Here is a 23,174-nt window from a genome sequence, read left to right on the forward strand (position 1 = left end):
GGTAGAATGTGTACAGTAAAGATCAGATGTGACTAAAAGATGTTTATCATAAAGTATAATTTCTTACATGCTTCATTTATAGTATTAGCTCTTTTTGTTTTCCTAATGAGTGCTACTACTTATATTTCATTTAATACATTCATTTCATTAACACGTTCTTTGTCAGGAAGAATGTATTAATTCAATTAATAGCAATATTATTTTTTACATTTTGGTCAAATAACTGTTTCATCTATCTTTCAATATTACTTCTTCTAATATGCTTATAAAATCCTCTGGTATATTCTTCTTTTACATCATAACTAAGCCATGGATTAACTCCTTCCAAAACTCTATAGTCTTTAATACTACCCTTTTACATGATTTTTTAAAAGGATACAATCTAACACTGATGCCTACTATACTAACCACCATTCCAAAATATTATTTTCCAAGTAAATTCTAGGAAATGAAACTAATTTTAGATATTTTAATGTTTCACTTTCATACAACCAAGTGTAAATTTTATGATAAAGAAAGATTTTAAAACATTGCAATAAAGAGATTTTTACCTTTAGTACTGAAGTCATGAACACAGACAGGCCCATTAGAATAAAAATCATTAGCCCTGTAACCCGCTGTTCACGAATTCCCAAAAACTTGGGTTGTTCCCCTGGAGCAGAACATTCAGATTCAACTTTTAGGCTGTTGACATGACTTATTGACAACACTGTTGCAGCCACAAACCATGGAAGTCCCATAACAGAGCAAACTCCCAACATAACACCAACCACGAGCAAGTCAAGGTGATAGCCAGCTCCTTTCTGAAAAGTGAAACAAACATGAATATTTGTAAGCCTATATTGTTCTTTTAGGTTAAAACTCTATACTACTTATAAAGAGAGAAGAAATTAATTTTCACCACCTCCAACTCAAAGAAACAATTCTTGGGACAAAATTTTTAAATTACCTTCAACTTGTGCTCCTTTCTGTTTATGATTACAGCTGTAATTTGTTGATCCATAAAGATGAGAATGGTACAAAGCAGAGCTGGAATAGCAGCTATTAATAAGGTCCACCAAGGATTTTCTCCCAACGGGCTTATGATCCAGCCCCTATTTGTATCAGTAGGCTGTTAAAACATTTAAAGATTAAAAGAAGGAAAGAAAAAAAAGCTTCCTTCTCCTACTGCACAAAATTTCCACAGCACAGACTGTGTCTACCCCAAGAAATGCCAAGGGACTGGAAAGGACTGGATTAAATATTGGGATATATTGTGAATTATTTGCAGGGACAGCCATAGGAATTCTTCTCATCCCTAGAGGCAGGTCTCTTGTCCCCGTGACTCAGCCACTCTTTCCACCTAGAAGGGGAGTCTATTTCCTCCCCTTGAACCTGCGAATAAGGCCAAAGTAACCCTGTGCTTTCTGAGTCTTGATCTCAAGGGACCCTGCTGCTTCTTCTCTAACCCGTTTGGAACCCTGAGATTAAGCTCTGAGTAAGCCTGGATAAGCTTTCTTGAGGATGAGACACAATGTGATGAGACGGGGGCGGGGGGAGGCAATTACCCAGCTCCTTCAGCCGTCTGAATTGAGCTCCCAGACAGGCTCCCATCAAGGCAATAAAGACTGCAGCCACGTAAAAGATCTCAAACCAGGAGACCAGAGCACTAACCAGCTAAGCCTAGTCCCAACTGTCGCAGATTTATGAACAAAAAAAAGTGTTGTCGTTTAAAGGTATGATGTTTTGGGAGGTTTGTTATGCAGGAATAGATAAGTGAAGTAGAGTATCCTTTCAACACACGCCTATCTACTTCATATAAAGTGAAATCAATTTACCTACTAGATCAACTCCTAAACTAAACTGCTTTGGAGATCCTACAGACTAGTGATCTTGTCAGGGTCAGTACTAAAGCAGAACTGGGCCTCGCTACACTATTTTTCCAAAGCATTGGCTGACAAAAATCTGGCACTTTAAAAATCTATTTCAATGCTGTAACATAAAATTTGTTTTATAATAAAACATTTTTAAAGATCATAAGAGTTCAGCATTCTTGGAGGATATTGGATATATTGAAATTTAAATGCTTCTATTACTTAGACTTCATATTGACTGTTTTTTCTACATGAAAACATTTGTCAATACAAAAGGGAAATCTACTGTTTTTGAATTCAGATATTATAATTTTCCCACACTGATATACATTATACTGCTTTATATTTAATACTGCACATGAATAAATATGTTTTATCTATACAATGCATATATTCTTAACTGTTTCTTAATTTGTTTCCCCAAGTGTATTTTAAGCCCCTTGAAATCAGTTTGCTACTTGAAAGCTGGATAAATGAATAACAAGGATATATTTGGAACCAGAATAAGGAAATGGGACCAGGATTACAGGAAATTACATTAATATAATTTACAGTTTTGTCTATTTGTAAGACTTGGTAAAAACAGAATGACTTTGATATAGTCACCTCTTAACGGCCTAAAATCTTTAGTGGCTCAATATCTATGCTTTTAAACAAAGGTCTCCAAAACTTTTTAAATTATATACTCTTAGCAGCAAAAAAATATGTACCCAATGACGCTATACTCTTTTATGTATTATGTTACTTATAATTATCCTTATAGTAAAATTCATACAATAAATATTATAAAGCTTAATTTTTCTTATTTTTAGATAAAAATATAAATAGATTTATATAATTTTGCTGGATCATTTTCCACCTCTACTTTTGAGGACCCTGGTTTTTAAAATAATGTTATTTTTCAATCCCAGAGAGAGAGAGAGAGAAGAGACTAAATTTATCTTCGTTATATTCCTTATTCCTAATTCCCTTTAAATCTTCTGCTTATAAAAGAAGTCATATAATTAGTTAAATGTAAATATAAGCAGTGACACAAATACTTGACTATTAAAAATTTCCAGAAAGTATTCAAAAGCTACCACCTCTAACTTAGAAGGGAAAATAATTATCAGATTCTGTGTTATGCACATGATATACTGTATACAAAAGAACTGTAGTTTGCTAATGAAACCAAAGAGTTCATGGATGCTCAGATTAAGTATCATTTTTCTTGTGGAAAAAAAAAATTGATTCTCTCTTGATTCTGCTGGGAAGTGTTACACAAAGCTTTCCAATTACTGTCAGATATACCACCCTTCTAAAAATTTTAATGAGGATCCCCTTGCCACTCTTATAAATTCAAGTTTGAGTTACTCCTTTATAAAGGAATAAAGAATGTTTCTTTCACCTGGAAAGTATATTGTGAACTCCAGCTATGAGAGCAGGGTCAAAAATTTTAAATGACTCCCAACTCCTCACCATGAATATTTTCATTCACTCTCCCTGATGGGCCAGCTTTGATACCTTCTTGCTTATTTCCTAAATATGTTCACTTGTCTCTGTTCATCCTTTCATTTTTTTATATACATGAGGCATATATATAATTTTTGCTTTCAAAGCATCAGCTCTTCAGAGGGACTATGCATATTTTAGAAATAACTACTTAGGAGGCGGTATCTCACTTTAAAGTAGTTTGGTATTCTCAAGTAACAAATAGCCAAGTGTTTTAATCCTTACCTCAAATTTTTCAGGAACATGAAGTTTAGGAGATGGAACTCCTACAAGGTAGTCAATTGCAACCATTATTACTATGGTGAGAAACACAGCAAAGTCACTGATTGTCGATCGCACCTATGTTAAAGGGGTTTCGTTAGTATAAACACAGAAATACTATGTGTCCTTTCTAAATAATTCATATCTTTCACAGATTAAAATATGCCACTAGAAAGTGTGAATGAGGTTTTAAATTAGTGACAATGTATCAGTGAAATACATTTATAACTAATATTTTTTGCAAAAGATAAGAAACACATTTCACAACTAACCTATCATCTCTCATGATACCATTGTCTTCCTACTGTTAGCTCAGACATGGAATATACACTTTTCACTATGAATAATCTCTTTATAGCTATATGACATAAAGTACTAACTTCAAACAATATCTTATTGTTTTGAAATAAACCAAACCAAGGAAATGAAAACTAAAAACATGACTCTTACAAGAACTCCAAAATTAAACCCCAATTACCTTGGTAGGAAAATAGCGCTTGGTCTTAAATTGCTTGAGGAATGAAGACAGAAAAAATGTTGTGAAAAATAAGATGACACACCAAAAGAGCACATCTGGAATATAAGGTCCATGGAGACTACAAGCTGATCCTACAAATGTACCATGAAAGATTTTACATTCCTGAAAAAAGGGGAAAAAACAGAAAAGGAAGGGATGAAAGGGATTCTCAGATAGCTAATAAATTACTAAGAACTTCTTTGACTCTAAGATGCTACTGATCATAAGGCACACCATTATTTTATGTTTCACTTAGAAAAAACACTATCAAGTCAACATTAATACACAACCAATTTTAAAACATATCCTGAGTTCAGAGAGGTCATGGTTTGACAAATCTGTGCATCTTAAATCACTGAAATGAAATACTGTATTTTTGTCAAGTTATTAACGTCATACACTCCTTTCTTTCAACTCCTTATTTCCTTTAGTGAAAGGCTTATATATCTCAATATATAAGCCTTTTATTAATTCCCAAATATTTGTTTGCATTCTTGTTCAACAATTTCACTATCTTTCCTTTACCTCTGAACAAGTTGCTTAAAACAAAAGCGACAGACAGAAAATTACGACTCTGCCTTTATAATGTGGAATAAGAGATGGCTATACTATTAAATTCAAATCAATAATAAAAACTGTGTTTGGCTTTTCTGACTTTTTTTCTGACTTTTCTGATGGTGAGATTAAAGCATGGGACTGTGAGCAGTAAAGTGACCACTGAAATATTTCCATTAATAAAATCAATAATATAGTCAATAATATAACATAATACAATACAATTATAGAAATATATTGACTTGATTTTCCTTTGGGGGGAAAAATAACTGAAAGGCAACCAGAGATTAACAAAGGCACATGCAACTGAAGTCCTTTTTTTCCTTACTTAGATTCTAATGAGACTCATTTTAAAAATACAACTCAGGTTTACTGAAAGAAAAACAGTCAAAGTTTCCATTATTCTCAATTTCTACGTGCTAAGATTAGTAATCCTACAATTTACAACATGGATCATAGAAATAAAAGCTATAGCTACACAAAAAAACCTAACATGGCCCTGATGGATATCAAGAAAATACACTGAAAAGACCATATACATAATCTAAAATATTAAGACATCCTATTCATCATGAAATGAGCTTTTTTAACAAATCACTTTCATTTGGGCACCTCTATTAACTCTACCTCTTTCACAACAAAAGAGATAGAGTTAATAAAGTATTATTCTAATATAAAACAGTAAAGTGTTATTCTAAGCTGATTACTGACACACAGTGCTTTACATCAGCACTGCCCCCACAACTGTCCGTGATGATAAGATGTCAGGTATCTGCACCGTCCCGTACAGCCAGCCAGCAGTCAGTCACTTGACGGGACTGAGCACTTGGAACATGGCTAGTGAAGCCAAGAAACTGAACTTTTAATTAATTTTATTGAACGTACAGTTAAATAGACACATGTGGCAGTGACTACTGTACCAGACAGTGCAGATGTAAATTATCAATGGGATAAAATTTCAGATGAAATCCCTCCAGTTACATATTTAGGAGCTATCACCCTTAGAGAAAAGAATGACCTACAATTGCTTACATGATATAAAAAGCACCAGAGAAGCTCAAGGGATCTTGGTTTTAATTGATATTGCCAGCATCACTGGACATCTTTATTTCTAAATCCCAACCTGGGAAGTGTCCAAAACAGATACTCTAGGGCTAGGACAACATTTCCCAACAGAATACAAAAATATGTATGTAATAGTGCTCAGTACCCAGTAGGTGCTCATTATATGTTTCTGTCCTTTTTCCTTTCCTTTCCTTCAGTGCTGAAGTCACACTAGTCTCTACAAGGTAAACAGTTTCAGTCTGAGCATTCCTCATCTTCTAAATAAGCAGTTCCCGGAACAGATGGACTGATCAACAGAAGGCACAAGTGGGTAAGAGCTGCTGGAACTGTCGACTTGCGGACCAGCAACCACAGGCCTATGAACTTATGAATCCAAGAGGAATTAGAAACCAGAAGATTATTCACATCTTTTTAATAATTAATATCTTGGAAGCCAAATACAGTCCATCTTGATCTCCCTTCCTACCAGCTTCATTCTTTTCAACCTGTATGCTTCAGTACATGATAAATAAAAATGTGGTAACTTCTATTTGGTCAACACAACTCTATATTCTGAAAACATACGATATCCATCAATCAAGAAGGAAATTTAAGTTTACTAAGGAAAAGCTAAATAACAAGGTTACTGTTTGCACCAGCCTTCACTTCACATATACTCACAGAGACAGTGAGGTTCCCCCAGGGAATGTTGTGTGCTGTTACATTCCTTTCCTGCCACACCTTCAGAGTTTCATTGCCAGGGTTAGAAGGCTCAACACATACACATCTGAGAAACCAGAATTGGATAGTTTTAACCATTCTGCATTTCATGTTTACATTTTATTAAATCAGTCACACAATAGAGTAGCTTTCAACTTCTTAACTTTTTTCCATGTTGCAAAGCATGGAGACTAAAAAGTGAAAATATAAGAAACAATGGAATGGAATAAAGTTTGGCTTATATAAATATAACAAAGCTAATAGAAATACCAATAAAATGTTTACTTAATGAAACTGGTTAGATATATCCCTTGGGGCAGTACTATTTTCTTTAAAAATTTGAGAAGACACCACGTATAACACGGTCAGCCTCCACTAAATCTTACCACTTACCCTCCACAGGAGCTGCTGCTGCCTTCCCATCTACACATACACAACATGCACTGGGAACCAGTATAAGTTATACTCCTACTAATTCTAGCCCTACCTGCTCATGCTCATCCCTTATTCATCTTAAGATCCATCCTTAAAGTAATAGGTAAAACATAGTTTTTCAGGACAGGACTAGGAGAGTCAAAGCAATCAGAGAGTTCAGTTCATATCCAGAACTATCTCACCTGCCTGAAAAAGCTAGAAACACATACATAAGCAAAGAAATCTCTAAATATGGATTTAAAAAATGAAAAGAAACAAACAAGAATATTCTCAATTGGATTATGAGCTGTTTGAGAAAAGGCAGGTGGCTGGACTTTGGATTCAACTGAAGCTCTATCATTTACTAGCTGTTTGACCCAAGTCAAGTTTTAACCTCCACGAGCCTCAGTTTCTTCATACACAAAAGGGGCTATAATATGAATGACGAACACTGACATGAATATTACGCAACATTCCTAACACAGTGCCTGCTCACAGAATGTTAGCTGAACAAATGATGTTCACATGTAGGAAACAGTACTCTAACTGGCTGGCACTAGCTATAAAAACCATGCTTCTTAAACATCAAAGTAGCAGGAAAAGAGAGAAGACAACAAATAACATTTAAAAAATTAACTAGTTTAAGAGCAAAGAAAATGACACAAAATAGACTTGGCATCAAAGTGTCACTAATATTTTCAAATAGGTCAATGTCTTATAGGAAGTTTCACATCCCTCCCTCCTCTGTGCATCAAAGTCGAGAGTGTGTGAGGACAGCAAGAGGAGGAGGGGTGTGAAGTGAGGGACTGGGGCCGAGGGGGGCAGGAGGAAGGAAGGCTTTTGGTAACCACGTTCCTCCATGTAAGTTAATCAAATGCAGGCTCACGCTCATACCAACTGTGCTCAAGACGGCAAATACAGGCATCTACCTCAGTATGTCTAAGTTTAATAACCTTTTTCACGTTTAAACAAGTTTGCCAACCCTTTGTAACTACTATAATTACTTCTCAAATCCTATTTTATTCTAGAGTCCTAAAATATTTTCATTTCATGCTTTTCTTATCACAAAGAAAATAATCCACTAAACAACATACAACACTGCACTGAAATTACACTTTAAAATAACTTCCAATAAAAATTATCAAGTTTCAAAAACGTTAATGAAAATGCAAAACATGAAGAATATATAAATATATGGTGGTTAGTTGCCAAACAACTGAATTTAAATTGGCCAATCCAATTTACACATAAAACCAAAAATACACACACTTGGACAAATTGTTTCGGTGAATAAAAATGACTGAATTTGTTCAACCGCATTTACATCCACTGCGTGCTTTGGTAAGATCTCATCTGTAACAAACAAGTCAACCTCCGTATTGCTAGTTGGGTAGTTATAGCTAGATATATAGTGAGCATCACATTGCAAAAAATCCATTTTCTTTTGCTCAGACACCTCTGCAAAAATACATTTACTATTAGGGGAAACAGAAACACTTACGAGTAGCTGGTCAGTTCATCTAAATTGTTGTGCATATTAAATGCATATATTTCTCCTAAATGAAAGAGCTTCTCCAAAGCCTCATAGATGAATATGATGCAAATGAGAGCTGCGAAAGCCTCCTCAGTGAACCGGGTGATGTAACACACAAGGCTGCTTGCATCTGTCGCAACCAAAACAATGCACAAGAAAGAAGTCCACAGACCTATACTGGTTCTCAAAGACAGATAGGAAAGGTGATAATCTCTGTTTAGAAAGAAAAATGTGGACATGATCAACATATACATGCCAAACAGTATTGGTACTTAAAATTTTCATAACAAACAATAAGAACAGTATAAAAACTTAAGATTTCTAAAAGAGAACACATTACAGAATAACAAAATAATGACTAAAGAAAGCTCTATGTGTTTTTCTGCTTCAACTGAAGACTAGCTTCTTATTAGAAGACTTAATGATTATATTTTACTTATACAAAAGATTTACAGTGAAAATCTACTAGGCAATAAATATTTTAAAAACAAAGACCTCACTTTAGAAATCAGTTATGAGGAGTAAATGACAGATAAGCAGCCTGTAGAACAAGTGGATGTATGTCGCTCTCTCTGAAGACCCAGATGCTCCAGTGTCAACATGGCAGCCACGCCCCAGCCCCACCACCACCGGCTCCTCTACCACCAGTATCACCACAGTGACTTCATTTTCCAATTCAATTTCAAATAAGAAATTACTACCAGTGAGTCTAAAACACTTGAGGCCACTACATTCTCTATTTATGTGTGTACTGTGCCAGATCAAAATCAGGATCAGCTTGTCCAGTGGCAAAAGAATCCAAACAAGAGGAATTAGTGAATCAAACATTTAACAGCATCAAGTTGTTTCAGACTAAAATATTCAACTGCATTTATCTCACAAAAGGGATAGTACTGTCATGTCAAATTCCGAGGCTACCAGCTCCAGTAACCTGCACTGACCCCACGCTGTGAGCTGCAGCTCCCTCTGTGACACAGGCCTGCTGGGTAAAGTCAGCGTGAGCCTTCGAGATCCACTGCTTTCTAACCTTCCTTTATAATACCAACATACCGTATAATAAATAATTCAGATTAACTACGTTCTTACTAGGTTGAAATTTGCTAACACAAAGGACTTTTATTGTTCCTCAAGTGATTTGCTTATCAGCACTCGAATCCATTGATTTTATATTCAAGGTGACTGGGGATGAGAATAGGAGCCAGAGTAGGGTTGACCACACAGTAACCCCAAAATATTGAAAATATGTATACTCATCAGATCCTCTTTTTCAGCTATTAATTATACAATGTACTTTTAACTAAAGTTAGTAACAATAATATATAATTATAAACATACATAAACAAATGTGACAAGTAGGTAACTATTACATACCTGCAAAATTTAAATAAAATTTTTTCAAACACTAAAACTGGACCTGTGCTCCCCAATATTGTTAGAGGTTGCCCAGCAAACAACGAATAGGCAATCCCAGTTAATGATGCTCCAAAAAGAGACTCTATTGCACTCTGTTTAAGGAAAAAAGAAACGAATAAAGGTAATACATCATAAATATATCTCTATCCTACTATAATACATATATATAAGACACCTGGAAAATAAAAATATTAATCAAGTGGTTAAAAAAAATAAAGCAAATGCAACTTTAAATCTCAAATTTAAAATTTAAATATGCAAAATTACAAATATATTTTAAATACATGGGAAAATTTAAATTTGTTTTAGCATATTAAAGGTGAACTTTTACAATCAACCCTAATTTAAAACTCAGTACTACGGGAGGTAAGGAGGAAGGGGTAAATAGAAGATGGACACAGAGGCTCCAACCCTATCTATACATGTTTTACTTCTTAAGCCATTGGTGAATACAAAGATGTATACATTATTTTGAATATTTTTGCATGTCTGAAATAGTTCATTTAAGAAAATAAAAAACATACTAAATGCTCGATGTGGTGTGCTACAAAAAAAAGACTCCTCCAAGTAGATGAATAAGAAATTAGCATGCTCAAATTTGAAACTATCATTCTCAAACTTGCTTATAAAGTGCAATTTCCCATACATTTTAAAGAAATTAATCTAATATGATAGGCTTAACCAACATATATAAAACATGAAATGCTTAACATAAATAATAGATGAAAAATCTCCTTAAAAAAACTCCTAGAAACCATAAATGAGGAAATATTATTATTAAAGTTTGGTAAAAACGATAAAATGAAAGACTCATAGAAATCTTAAATCAAAGCTAGTAGGCCAATTTTGTTCCACTACCAACATTACATCCTAACTGATTAGGTTATCAGTTGCTAAGGCATATAGGCTATGACACTCGACAGAGGGGAAGGGTCAGAAAGAAAACGGTTTACCATTCACAAACATCAAGGTCAACTGGGATATACAATTAAGAAAGGAAAAGCCCATCATCAGTAAAGCAAAGACAAGACACTTGTGAGAAACAAGCCTCCTGGAACCGAGAGGCAGCACAGCAGTAGGCAGAGAGCAGGGTTTCAGAACCAGATCTGAAGTAGAAGATTGCTTCCTACCAGGTGCTAAACCATGGCCGTATCTCAGACTTGTCCAGCCCAACTTTTCTCATTTTTAAATGTGGGTGATGATAGCCAGGAGAACTTAAAGAAGCAGCATTTCTGAAAACACTAGCAAGCACACTGCCTGGCATATGGAATGCACTCAATAAATGGTAGCAATTATCATCATCAGTAATAACAGCATGTTCCAAAATCAAAATCACAACATAAGAATAGTATGTAGTAAAAGTAACATTCAATTATTAATATAAAAATAGGATCAAACCCACATACAAACTAGACTTTTGGCAAAATGAATGTGTTCATATTAACAATATATTTATGAATTGTATGAGACAAATTTGTTTTCTTGCCCACAAACAAGAGATTGTCCTGGAAGACACTACTAAGCTATTAGAAAATCCTTAGTTCAATTATAATATGTACACTTAGTAATGAATTTAGAGTTCAAATCAAAGGAAAAAATGTCTAAACAACATCTAGAAATAGAAAGCAAAAAATTGATCAGAGAAACAAGGAGATGGCAAATAAAGAAATGCTAATGGGGTGGGGAAGGCAGTTGGGCACAAAATTAGTTTTCCTCCTCAATGTTGTGTTGAAAAAGCAGAAACTTCCAGGTGAAGACCTTCCTTTCACCATTCCCCAAACCCCTCATTGCCACGTTTACTAGGTTTCTTTACCCAGACCTACTTTTTCCCATTTTAAACTGTTTCTATGTTCATTCCCAAACTAAAGCCTGTCTTTCCCTAAAGAAATCACAGTCCTCCCTATACTGCCCTAACTAACCCACATTCAAAAGCTTCCATTTTACCCACTAGAAGCCCTCCCCTACTCTCCCCCATACGCCTCACCACTGTACGGCACTGAACAATCCCTGCTGATCTTCCTCCTTCTCTGCACCTCTATTTTGGTTTTTACAAAATTACATCATCCTGACTCCTCTTTCAGAGCCCTGACTGTGCCTGTGTCTAATTTGCTGGGCCATTTTTCTCTTCATTCTCATCCTTCCTCCATTTCATAAATGGGGATAACTTCCCACACTTTTTTCCTCTCCTTGTCTCCCTTTACATTGTTAACCTCATCTATTTTCAGTTTCCCAATCTTCATATTTCTTTCTTATCACTCTATAAATTCTGGAACTGCACCTCCTAATGTCTCCATTTCTACCTGAAGTTCCAATAAAGCATCTGAAAATAAACGCATCATCTCCATATCATTTCGCTCCATAATATTTCTGATTTCTCTATTCTAACAACTCCTACAGCTCTTCCTTTATCTCACTCATGTGTGGCACAGAACACCACGACATAGTAACTACATATATACTATCCTATCTTTTTCTCCTAGGTTAGGACCCTGAGGACAGATGACACATGCCCATGTCTTACCCTTGTCTATGTTCCTCTAGTGCCTAAAGCTCTATCACATGCACAGGGTATTAAATAGCAGGATGAGATGGGCAGGCAGTGAGTGACAGTCCAAGAGGAAAGAAACAGTATTTCCATGATGGTAACAGACAAGACACACTTCCTCAGGGACCAGCAGAGTTACATGTACAACTTGTGACAGCACATAAAGCAACTTACTAAAAATATCTATCTTTGCTATAATAATGTAAAAGAATAATATAAAAGAATCTAAATAATCAAAAATAAATTGAGTTGAAAGGAAATTTCAGTTGTCAGGTTTATCTCATGTTCAGCTTATGAAATACTTTAATTGAACAATTATTACTACTTAGAATTGGTTGGTTTTTAACCTTTTGTCTGTACAAAATAAATTTTCTCCAAACAGTAAATATCATTAAACAAAATATACTTAGGAATCACAAACTGTCTCATTTAAATGCCATTAAAATGTATATAAACAGCAACAAAAAAGTCTTTCCAAATTTCACAAAGCACTAGAATGCTGTTCCAATATCAGGCCCCCACAGCCCCAATACAGTATCACCAAGAACAAAAAACATAAAAACTTTCATTCTAGTCATATCAAAATATAGATGCAGTTTTCAGTTATACTTTCCAATTAACACTTTGGCAACGTTCACACAAATTTAATAACAGCAAAATTAAAGTAAACACCACTTCAAAAATCCATCATTTGTCCAGAATTATGCTCCCTTCTTCCAAATAGTCTAGCCCGGGGGACCTGCCAGGGTGGATTAGTTAATGTTAATCACATGGCTCTAACTAATCCTATGATGCCTTAAAGGATACAAGGTGACCCCACAGATAAATTCTCCCACCCATGACCCACCCAGAATCAGTTCAATTGATCTGTCTCCTCCCACCCACTCCCCCCACAAGGACAATACAAGCCTTTTACTCAATTTATAAAACCATTCATCCAGCGAGCCATGACAAACTTTTTTCTTTCTTTCTTTCCTTTTTTTTTTTTTTTTTTACCTCAACTGTGCATCTTCTCCTGTTCAAATGGCTTCCCCATGTTTTCCATTGCAATTACCTTTGGGGGAAGTCTGCTTTGGGACAGGTTAATCATGCTGTGGGTAGACTCTTCAAATAAAAGTATGAATAGTGAGACAAATGCACACAGACACTTGCCTCTGAAGAGCTAAGAGCCTGGCCACTACCAATCTTTGTACTCACTATTCTGCCTTCTGTAGCTTCTCCAAGCAGCCCTCCAAAAGTGATTACAGGAGACATACAGGCACAGTATAGGAAAAGAATCGAGGCCAGGCACTGCAGACTTAATGCATCCTTGAAGTCACTCAAGAAAAAAGGTGCTTTCCTTTTGATGTCAAGTATCAAACCACCAAAAAGCCTAAATAGGTGAGATGAAACTCGTCAAACTGTACACTAGAGGATTCTGGCTAGTTCAAACTAAAACTATGGGCTACATAAAACTGCTGGTGCCTAGCGTTTTGTCAACAAAAATCAATATCCTATTTAAATAATGGTATAAATTATAGAAGACAAACTCATTTAATCTAATCCACTGATAGTGGAAAGGTAGACCTCACTAAGTTAAAAGAGGCACAAACATCTGTATCATATGGACTATATACTGAAAAGACTACAGGCAAATGACTATATGAATAAATGCAATAAATATCAAACACAAATGTGCAAGGAAATACATAATAAAAATAAATAAAACCTAACAACCCATTCATGAAAATGTGCATAAGCAATGCTATTAATCATTATTTATATTATAAATCTTAAAGGCAAGTGTCAGAAATACCAGGAATGCAATTATAATATAATCATAAATCCCCAAATACCCTTTAATATGAATGTAGTATGCTCAGGCCCACTCAGTAGTGAATTAAATAATTTTAGTTTTAAAATTTTAGTACTTCAAACACATAAATACTTCTGGTCTAGAAAAAAAACCTAAAAACTATTTCAGTGTATGTAATTTACTGTATATGTAGTCAAACCAGTGTGCATATTAATAAAACTAAGAGGTTTTAGTTAGTAAATTTAAAATCTATATTTGCACATCAAATCATTTCAATGACTTATCATTTCAGTGTGTTTTAAAATCAGACTTTTGGATACATCTAATTTGAAAGCATTCCACTACAATATAAGCTCTGTGAGGGGCAGGGACCTTTTCTTATTCACTGCCATTATCTCCAATGTCTAGAACACTGCCTGGGAAATAGTAGGTATTCAATAAATACTGGTGACAAATCAGTAATTTAAAAAGATTTTGTGACTCATAAAATAGCATTCAAATCCCTACTGCAGAAAAATACACCAAACAGATTAATCTTATGCTTTCAAATGCTTTAGATGTTTCAAGCTTTACCATTCTAGCTTTTTCCAAAGTTAATACTGAAATAAAGCCTAAACATAAATTGACACCTGGAAGAAGTTATCCTATAAATAATATGACAGCAAGGGGACTAAGAAAACTATAAAAAAAGGTGCCAACTTGCAATAAAAAAGGTGCCAATGATAATCTAGAAAATGAAAGTATATCATCAAATCAATCATTTATATGAGACTCTCGGGTAACATGAGATCACTGGGGGTCTGGCTTGGTACTTCTCAGTGACTAACCCTACCTCAGTTTGAAGTCTGAAGAAGTAATAATAATAATAACAACTTAAATGAGCACCTTTCGCATGGGGACAGAGTCTTACTCTATTATACACAGAGACTACTATATTAGTCAATGAATTAAGATATCCTGTATAAGCTATCCTGGTTTTTTAAACAAATATTTAAGCTTCAAGATCTTTAGTTCTATAGGGACCACCAATGGATAAAACAGTATCAACATCCACATGCTTTTTTCTACACAATGGTAATACCATATCATTTTCTACCTCTACAAAATATTTTAAGACAATGTTTGCACCCGGTAATATTTCTATTCTTTATTCCAAAAATTAAGTTCTGCAACCATTTTTCTAACTAGGTTTCCAGAGACTATTACTATGGTTTAATTATGCTTGTCTGTCGAATTTTACATTACCTCATGATGTACTGCTCATGGAAGAGTTTTACATCTATGCACACACACGACACATTGGTTACAATTCCTCTCTGTTCCCATAATTCTCTAACTTCATATAAGAATGGCAACAGGACAACACACTTTCCTCAAGAACCTTCTGTACAGGCAGTTAAATTAACCTACTATAGAACTACAATACTCTTAATATATGCTGCATAATATTTTCATTTTAAATTAAATCCTGTTATACAGAACCCAATATAGTCTAGTAAACTACTTTAAAATGCATATTAATTATCCTTAACATTATATACCTATAAAATAATACACATTTTTTTAAATATGGAAAAAATACTGTACAAAATTACTTTCCAAATATTTGCAAAGAAAAAGAATGCTTATGCCTTTTCCATCAAATCAATCTCTAGCCCCTAAAAGACACCCACACTATATCAGTATCTGTACCCACCGTCCAGTCCTCTGTAGCTCAGGCCCAGCATGGTGTGGGGCCTCCTTAGGGGTCTCACCCGAGCTGGGGGCAGATCCATTGGGAAATACAGGAATCTTTCTCTTTTCCTGCATTTCACAAAAAACACATTTTCAGAATTGTTTTAAGGAAGCTGAGAAGGCATCTTCAATTAGAGGGAACATGAGATCTCATACTGATTATATATCTAACCAGTACTCCTAGAAAAAAATGCTTCCTAATGTAAACTTCCACTTTAAAGAAACTGCACTTTGAAATAGAATCTAAAATTTGCCTCTATTAATATTTCAGATTTACATTGTTTTTTTCTGCTTTATATTCTACTATCAGATATACTATAAAACACCCACACACACCATTTCAAATTACTCCTCAGCAACAGAAGCAAAAATATCCAATAAAGCATCTCTCCAACTAGAATTTTTTAAATCTTACTCATGTTAACTATAGAAAAAATATACTTTACATTAAGAGTAAATGCCATTTTTTTCTTTTTAAAATACTTCCCTTAAGACATAAGTAGCACAAGAGTTATTAAACAAATTTTCATAAAAATCAATTTCCCATTAAGTTTTATTACAAATTCAAGAGTACTATTCTCATGATAAAAGATCTCCTCCTCCTCACCAGAGTGAGCTTTTAATTTGTTACCTCCAAAGGTCAGAGGCTGCTGGACTAAAAAATGTGTGTGTGTGTGTGTGTGTGTGTGTGTGTGTGTGTGTGTGTGTGGTGGGAGTGGGGGGCGGGGCGGGGTTTGGGTTGGGGTGGGTGGGAGACTGCTAGAGGGAGAGAGAGGAGACCAAAGAGAAAGGGAGAGGGAGGAGGAGAAAGAAAAAGACGGGGTTGGGGGTGGTGTTCATCCCAGGAGGTGCCCCGGATCAAAGACTCTGGCTCAACTACAGACTTAAACTCCCTGGTTCACATATTCAGTATTTATAGAGCAGCACAACTTATCTATAATCATAAGATTACCATTTGAAAATGTCAAAATTAAAACTAACTTACATCATAGCTCAAAGGGGAAAGAGAAAACAAAAGTACAGAATTCCTAGAAAACAAATCTAAAGAAAAATACTATATATTACAATCTATGGGATACAGCAAAAGCTTCATTCAAGAAAATGAAGCACTTATATTAAGAAAATTGGAAGAATAAAAATAAGTGTATTAAGCATTTAATTCAGGAAATGTGAAAAAAATCTTTTAAGGAAGGTGAAAGGAATAAAATAAAGCAGCTAAAAGCAGAAATTGAGTTACAAAACACAATATACTTTTTTAAAAAGGAGAACTGAAATAAATTTTAAAAGCTGCTCTACTGGAAAAATATGATAAACCATTAGCTAACATACAACCAAAGATACGACAAGGAGGCAACTTCAAAAATTTTACATATATATAAGAAATATATATATATGTACAAAGAGAGAGACAGACTGCACAACACAACCCTCTGCAAATAAATGAAAAATTTTGATGATATGGGTAATATACCAAAAAACATAATTTCCCAAAATTGACACCAGAAAATAGGTAATTTTCTATGGTATACAGTTTACCTAAACTGACTCCAGAAAAAAGAGAAAGCTTACACAAACCAATTTCCACAGAAGAAATAAGCAAGTTGTTGAAGTCTACGACACAAGAGTCAAGCTCAGAAAATTTTAATAAAGAAATCTTTCAAACTTTCAGAACCAAATTATTCCAAACCACTTAAGGTTTAAAGAACACAGAAAAAGGAAAACTTACAAATTTGTTTTTATGAAACAAGTATAATGATGATACCAAAACGTGAAGACCACACAAAAATCTATATACCAATCTACTTACAAACAGAGGATGGCAAACAACTTAAATAAAACATTAGACAAAGACTACAGGCACTTTAAAGCCCAAGTTGGCTTATTCCAACACGGCAAGAGTGTTTTCAAATTAAAGAACCTATTAATGTGATTTACCATGATAACTGATAAATAAAATTTATATGATCATCTCCAGAGATGCTAAAAAGCCCTTTGACAAAATTCAACATTCACTTTTATTAAAAATTTCAATAAAACAGAAATTAGGGTAATTTCTTAACATGATAAAATGTGTACTTTGGCACCAAACACAGTAACTTAATGAGAGAAACACTAGGGATATTGACTACAATTAGGAAAAAATTAAGAAATGCCCTTTAAAGTCAACTACTACTTAAAACTATTAGAGATTTTAATCAATACAATTAACAGAAAACTTGTTAGAGGTATAAGAATTAGAAAATAAGGGATAAAATTATCTCTTATTGCAGATTACATGACTAAAAAACTACTACATACAATAAAAGCATTAAGAAAGGTAGCAGGATACAAAAGAAATATACAATAATCAATAGCCTTCATAAATAAATATATATGTGTGTGTGTATATACATATATATATATATAGCAACAAGCAGATGATATAATGGAACAAAGACCTCATTTATAATAGAAACAAAGATAAAATACTTATGAATACACTCACCAAGAGCGTGTAAGGCACAGATAAGGAGAACTTTACAATATTCTTTAAGGACACAAAAACTGACTTGAAACAGGAAAACAACTGGGGGAAGATGTACCATGTTCTTGAATAGATTCAATATTATAAAGATGTCAACTTTCCCTCAGTTCATTCAGAAATTTAATTTCCATCACAATTTTTTAAAAATCACATTTTATTTCTGTAAGTAAAAAGCTGATTTTAAAGCTTATGTGAAAAATAAATATGCAAAGATGGCCAAGAAAATTCAGAAAAACAAGAGTAAGAGAGAGGTTGAGAATGAATGCAGACCTACCAGATATTAAAATATAACAAAAAGCCTCAGAAATTAAAGTGTGAAATTGGTCCATGAATAGACAGACCACTGGAAAAGAAATTCCAGAAACAGACCTGAATGCATATGGAAATTTAATAAATGATAAAGACAACATCACCAATCAAGTGGAGAAATGCTTAACTTTTTAATAAATAGGGACAACCAGGCCGCAATTTAGAAAAAAGACAAATTGCATGCATTCTCTACATAAGACGTCATGATAAATTCAAAAGGATCAACGAATGATTTAAATGTTAAAAAAAAGTGATGGAGGGCGATGAGCAAAAAATACTCAGGAATATTCAACTCCACTAATTACAGAAACGCAAATTAAAACCACATTAAATACCAGATATAGTAAGATAATGATACCTATCAGACTGACAAATATTCAAAAGTTTGACAACACACTGTGCTAGTGAGGCTGTAGGGAAACAGGCATTCTCATTCATCACCAAAATGAGTCCACAACAGTTCAACCCGATAAGAGGAGATTCCGTTAATATCTGCTAAAATTATAAACAAATTCCCATGTGAGCCAGCAATCTTATTCCCATGAATCCATCCTATAGACAGACACATCTGCACAAGACTAAAATGGCAATAGGAACACTATGATATGGTTTGTAATAGCAAAAGACTGAAAACAACCTGCACCAGAAACAGGACAAACTATGATGCACCCATACTGGAATAAAACACAGCTGTGAGGAAAGGAAGAAGGAGTATTTCTATGATTTCTTATGATCAGATCCCCAGGAAATATTGTTACATGAGAAAAGCAAGGTGCAGAACACTAACAGTAGGATGTTAACTTCTGGTAAGAAAAAGGAGAGAACAAGACTATATGTTCATATTTCCCTGTACTAAATAAAAACTGGAAGGATAACAAAAAACTAATAACAAATGGTGACCCACAGGAGGTGAGGACAGGGGTAAGAAGGTAAACGGGACACGGTGGGGAACAACTTCTCTGAGTGTAGTTCTTCATATAGTTTTGAGTTTTGAAAATGTATAAACTATTTGAAAATGTTTAATAAAAAAAAAAAGTAACTCCAAGAAGTACTGTGTGGATTCTCACCTGAGAAGGAACGCTCTTCGGCGGCTCTATGCGTATGGAAGGGTCCCACTCTCCTGGAGGTAGGACAGTCACTTGATCTAAAAATTCATCAATTCCAGATAGGAGGTCATTTCTGTCTTTTGCTTTATAAGCTACATCATGAAAAATCTAAAGAAAAATACACATATTGAGTAAAAGGATTGTAAAGCTGAAAGAAAATTCTACGCATAGTAATCCACTTTAGATATCATAACTAAGTCTACATAATTACCTTAACTCTTGTTCCCACTCTCGCTAATAACTTTAAAAAATAACCCACTATTAGTACTACCAGATGAATTAACAGTAACAAACAACAAAGGAAACCAGTGATGTGTTAATACACAACAATTTTTAAAAAGAGAATATTTTACTTGGGAAATAATAAATACAGAATAAAATAATACTGCAGGTGCGTCATTCCACTTTTATGACATTTTAATGTCATTTATCCTAAAGGAATAATCATGGGTATGCTAACAATCTTACTTAAATAACTAATTTGATCATTTATATTTACTGGGTGCCTACTATTTGGCAGGCACAATTCTAAGCACTGTGGACACAGATATGGCAAAGTCCCCACACTCAAGAACTCAGGGGGAAAGACAGTGAAACAGGTAATTACATAAATACACAACTGCAGGTAATAATAAATGTGCCTATAAAAATAAAGCAGGGTAAAGGAAGGGAAGCTGATGGGGAAGAATTGGGTGGCCAAGGAAGGTCTCTTAGAGGAGGAAACACTACAGGAGGAATCTGTCTGAAATGAGGGACAAAGCATGCACAGGGTGGGGTGGAGGTGGTAGAGTTAGCACTCAGGCAAAGGGAAGAGCAGCAATGTCCAGGGGCAGCAGTGAGCATAGCACATCTGAGGAACAAAAAGGAAGCTGATGTGGACGGAGCAAGTGGTAGAGAAAAGGTGACTAGTCAGTCATAGCATGTAAATTTCCAAAAAAAAAAAAAAGCGTACAAAGGCTAGATTAGGCAGACCCTATTAACACAACAGTAAAGAGTCTAAATTTAAACAAATATACAATAGGATGTCATTGATACATCTGGATCAAGGAAATGATTTATTCGAATCTGCATATTACTGATAGTACAGAGGAAAATACTATAAGAGAAAGGCCCATATGATCCACTTTTGTCACCAAAGAAAAGAAGGTAAGAGAGTCTAAGCTGGAGGGAGAAGTGATGGTGCAGATGGAAAGGAGATGGTAGATTAAATGCAAAATACATAGAAAAGGTAAAATCAATAAAATCTGGTTACTGACTGAGACAGAACAGAGAAAGGAGGTCAGTTCAGACATGTGGGGTTTCAGATGCCTTAGGGACACAAAGCAGAGATGTCTAACAAGTACCCAACTATAAAGCTCTCTCCCAAAGAGATAAAAGTCCTGATCAATACAGGCCATGGTCAAAGATGAAGTCCACAAAAGCAAGAAATTATAGAGAAAAAAGGGGAAAACACAAAGTCCTGAGGAAAACCCAAAGAACCAATATCCTGAAATGCAGGATGAAGAAAATTTCAAAACGTCAAGAAGATGGTCAATAATTTCAACTTGGGGGGGAGAGAGGAAACCAAACAGTATCCACTGATCCCTGACAGAAAGGTCCTAAAGACCTTGCAAAAGGCAAATAGTGAATATGAGATAAAATAGTAAAGACAAGCAAGGACAATTTTTTAAGCTTCACTATGAAAGGAGAAGTATAATTTAATATGCATTATATGCTTTTTAATCAGTGTCCATGTCAAAGGGCATTTTAATTACCTCATCCGTCATGAGGGTGGCTATTGATCTTCCAATTTCGTGGTACTGTGGCGCCTTGCCTGCAGGACCCAATAACAGAAACAAAAACCTAAGGAAACATGAAAACACAGATTTAAACATAAACAACATACACATATAAATTTAGGAATCATAAAGAAATCATTCAAATGTAAACACAGAAACAACACTCAGACCTCTTTTCCATCCTCACACACCAATGGCTGAAAAGAGGATGGAACTCTATTCAGATGAAAACAGATCACAAAACTAAGAAAGGCATTCATAAATAAGTTTCTACCAAGTTATTACTTTTCATCTTCCTTAGAGTAAAAAAGTACTTAAGGAATTGGTGTTTTACATTAAAAGTTCCCATCTTCTATATCCTTCTGAATTTTGAGTAAACAATTTTTTCTTGTCTGTACTGATGAAAAAAAGTAAATTAGTAAATAAAGTGAATACTAATCCCATTTAAGTATTTACTTTGGCTTAATAAAATAGCTAAGAGTATGCACAAGAAATCCATGATCCCTCAAACTACAGTCTGGATAAAGACACTAATGTGGTAAATAAGGGACTAATCCCTTTGGAAGGAAAAGCATTTTTATTTACGACTCCAAATTTAACATCAAACCTCTTATTATTTGATTTTATTTATAGTGACTAAATAAAAATTATTTAACTTCCTACTTAGTTATATCATTGTTAACACTAAAGTAAAATATTAATATTCACAATAATCCAAACTGGAAGTATTCATCTTCCTGCTTTATAAGAATTTAAATGTGAATCTATGAAATTATTCTTCTCATTTATCTTAATACTATACCGTTAATGCAATTCAGTAAAGCTTAAGAACTGGCACATATATTTCAATCAAGCTGCAATTAATTCTTCTTATTTACTATTATATGAATAAGAAAAAACTATTTTTAATTATTCTCATTTGTAATTAAGTTTATACAATCAGTAGCTAACAAATTGATAACCCTTTATAACACAACTTGCTAATTCTTAAGGATATGACCCCCATTTCAATTTTTACTTATAATGTATACTGAACAGAAGATTTGATCAGGTCAGAACAAAGCATTTTGCCTAATTCAGAGGCATTATTACATTTAATCAACCCTGTGAGGTACTGCTACCCTCATTTTACAAATAAAGCTTAGAGAACTGAAGTCTGGCTTGACCATCCCACAAAAAGTGGCAGAGCAAGGATTCAATTCCATTCTCTATGACTTCAGTGCCTGTACAGAACATACTATGTCTAAAATGATGAACTGTTTTTTAAACCAAAGCTCCCAAGATACCGAACTTCTTGTAAAAATATAAATCCAATGTATTTTTTTTAATTTATAATTTGAGTTTTTAAATTTATCAATTTTTTTTAACAGATCTTTATTGGAGTATAATTGCTTCACAATACCGTGTAAGTTTCTATTGCACAACAAAGCAAATCAGCCACATGCATACACATGTCCCCATGTCCCCTCCCTCTTGAGCCTCCCTCCCATCCTTCCTAGGTCATCCCAAAGCACCGACCCGATCTCCCTGTGCTGTGCTGCATAAAGCAACATGTTCCTTCAGTGAATAAAATTTTTTAGA

At 34.4% G+C, this 23,174-nt stretch overlaps 1 protein-coding gene across 10 annotated transcripts in view; it reads right to left on the bottom strand.

The window, feature by feature from the left end:
* Positions 1-23,174, bottom strand: part of SLC4A7 (solute carrier family 4 member 7) — a 113,830-nt gene that overhangs the window by 21,783 nt on the left and 68,873 nt on the right. For 8 of the 10 annotated variants that reach the window (XM_082415105.1, XM_082415102.1, XM_082415100.1 and 5 more), the window contains 11 exons: positions 21,570-21,657; positions 19,777-19,923; positions 15,839-15,945; positions 13,545-13,719; positions 9,761-9,894; positions 8,357-8,602; positions 6,403-6,508; positions 4,084-4,245; positions 3,570-3,683; positions 950-1,111; positions 552-803 (listed from right to left, as the gene is read on the bottom strand). In XM_082415105.1, coding sequence (XP_082271231.1) covers positions 552-803; positions 950-1,111; positions 3,570-3,683; positions 4,084-4,245; positions 6,403-6,508; positions 8,357-8,602; positions 9,761-9,894; positions 13,545-13,719; positions 15,839-15,945; positions 19,777-19,923; positions 21,570-21,657 — 1,693 coding nt within the window. The remainder of the gene's footprint in view (positions 1-551; positions 804-949; positions 1,112-3,569; positions 3,684-4,083; positions 4,246-6,402; positions 6,509-8,356; positions 8,603-9,760; positions 9,895-13,544; positions 13,720-15,838; positions 15,946-19,776; positions 19,924-21,569; positions 21,658-23,174) is intronic. The other 2 variants (XM_082415099.1, XM_082415098.1) reach the window with 2 other exon arrangements.

This window comes from Balaenoptera physalus (genome assembly GCF_965194825.1).
Source record: "Balaenoptera physalus genome assembly, chromosome: 11".
Taxonomy (NCBI): domain Eukaryota; kingdom Metazoa; phylum Chordata; class Mammalia; order Artiodactyla; family Balaenopteridae; genus Balaenoptera; species Balaenoptera physalus.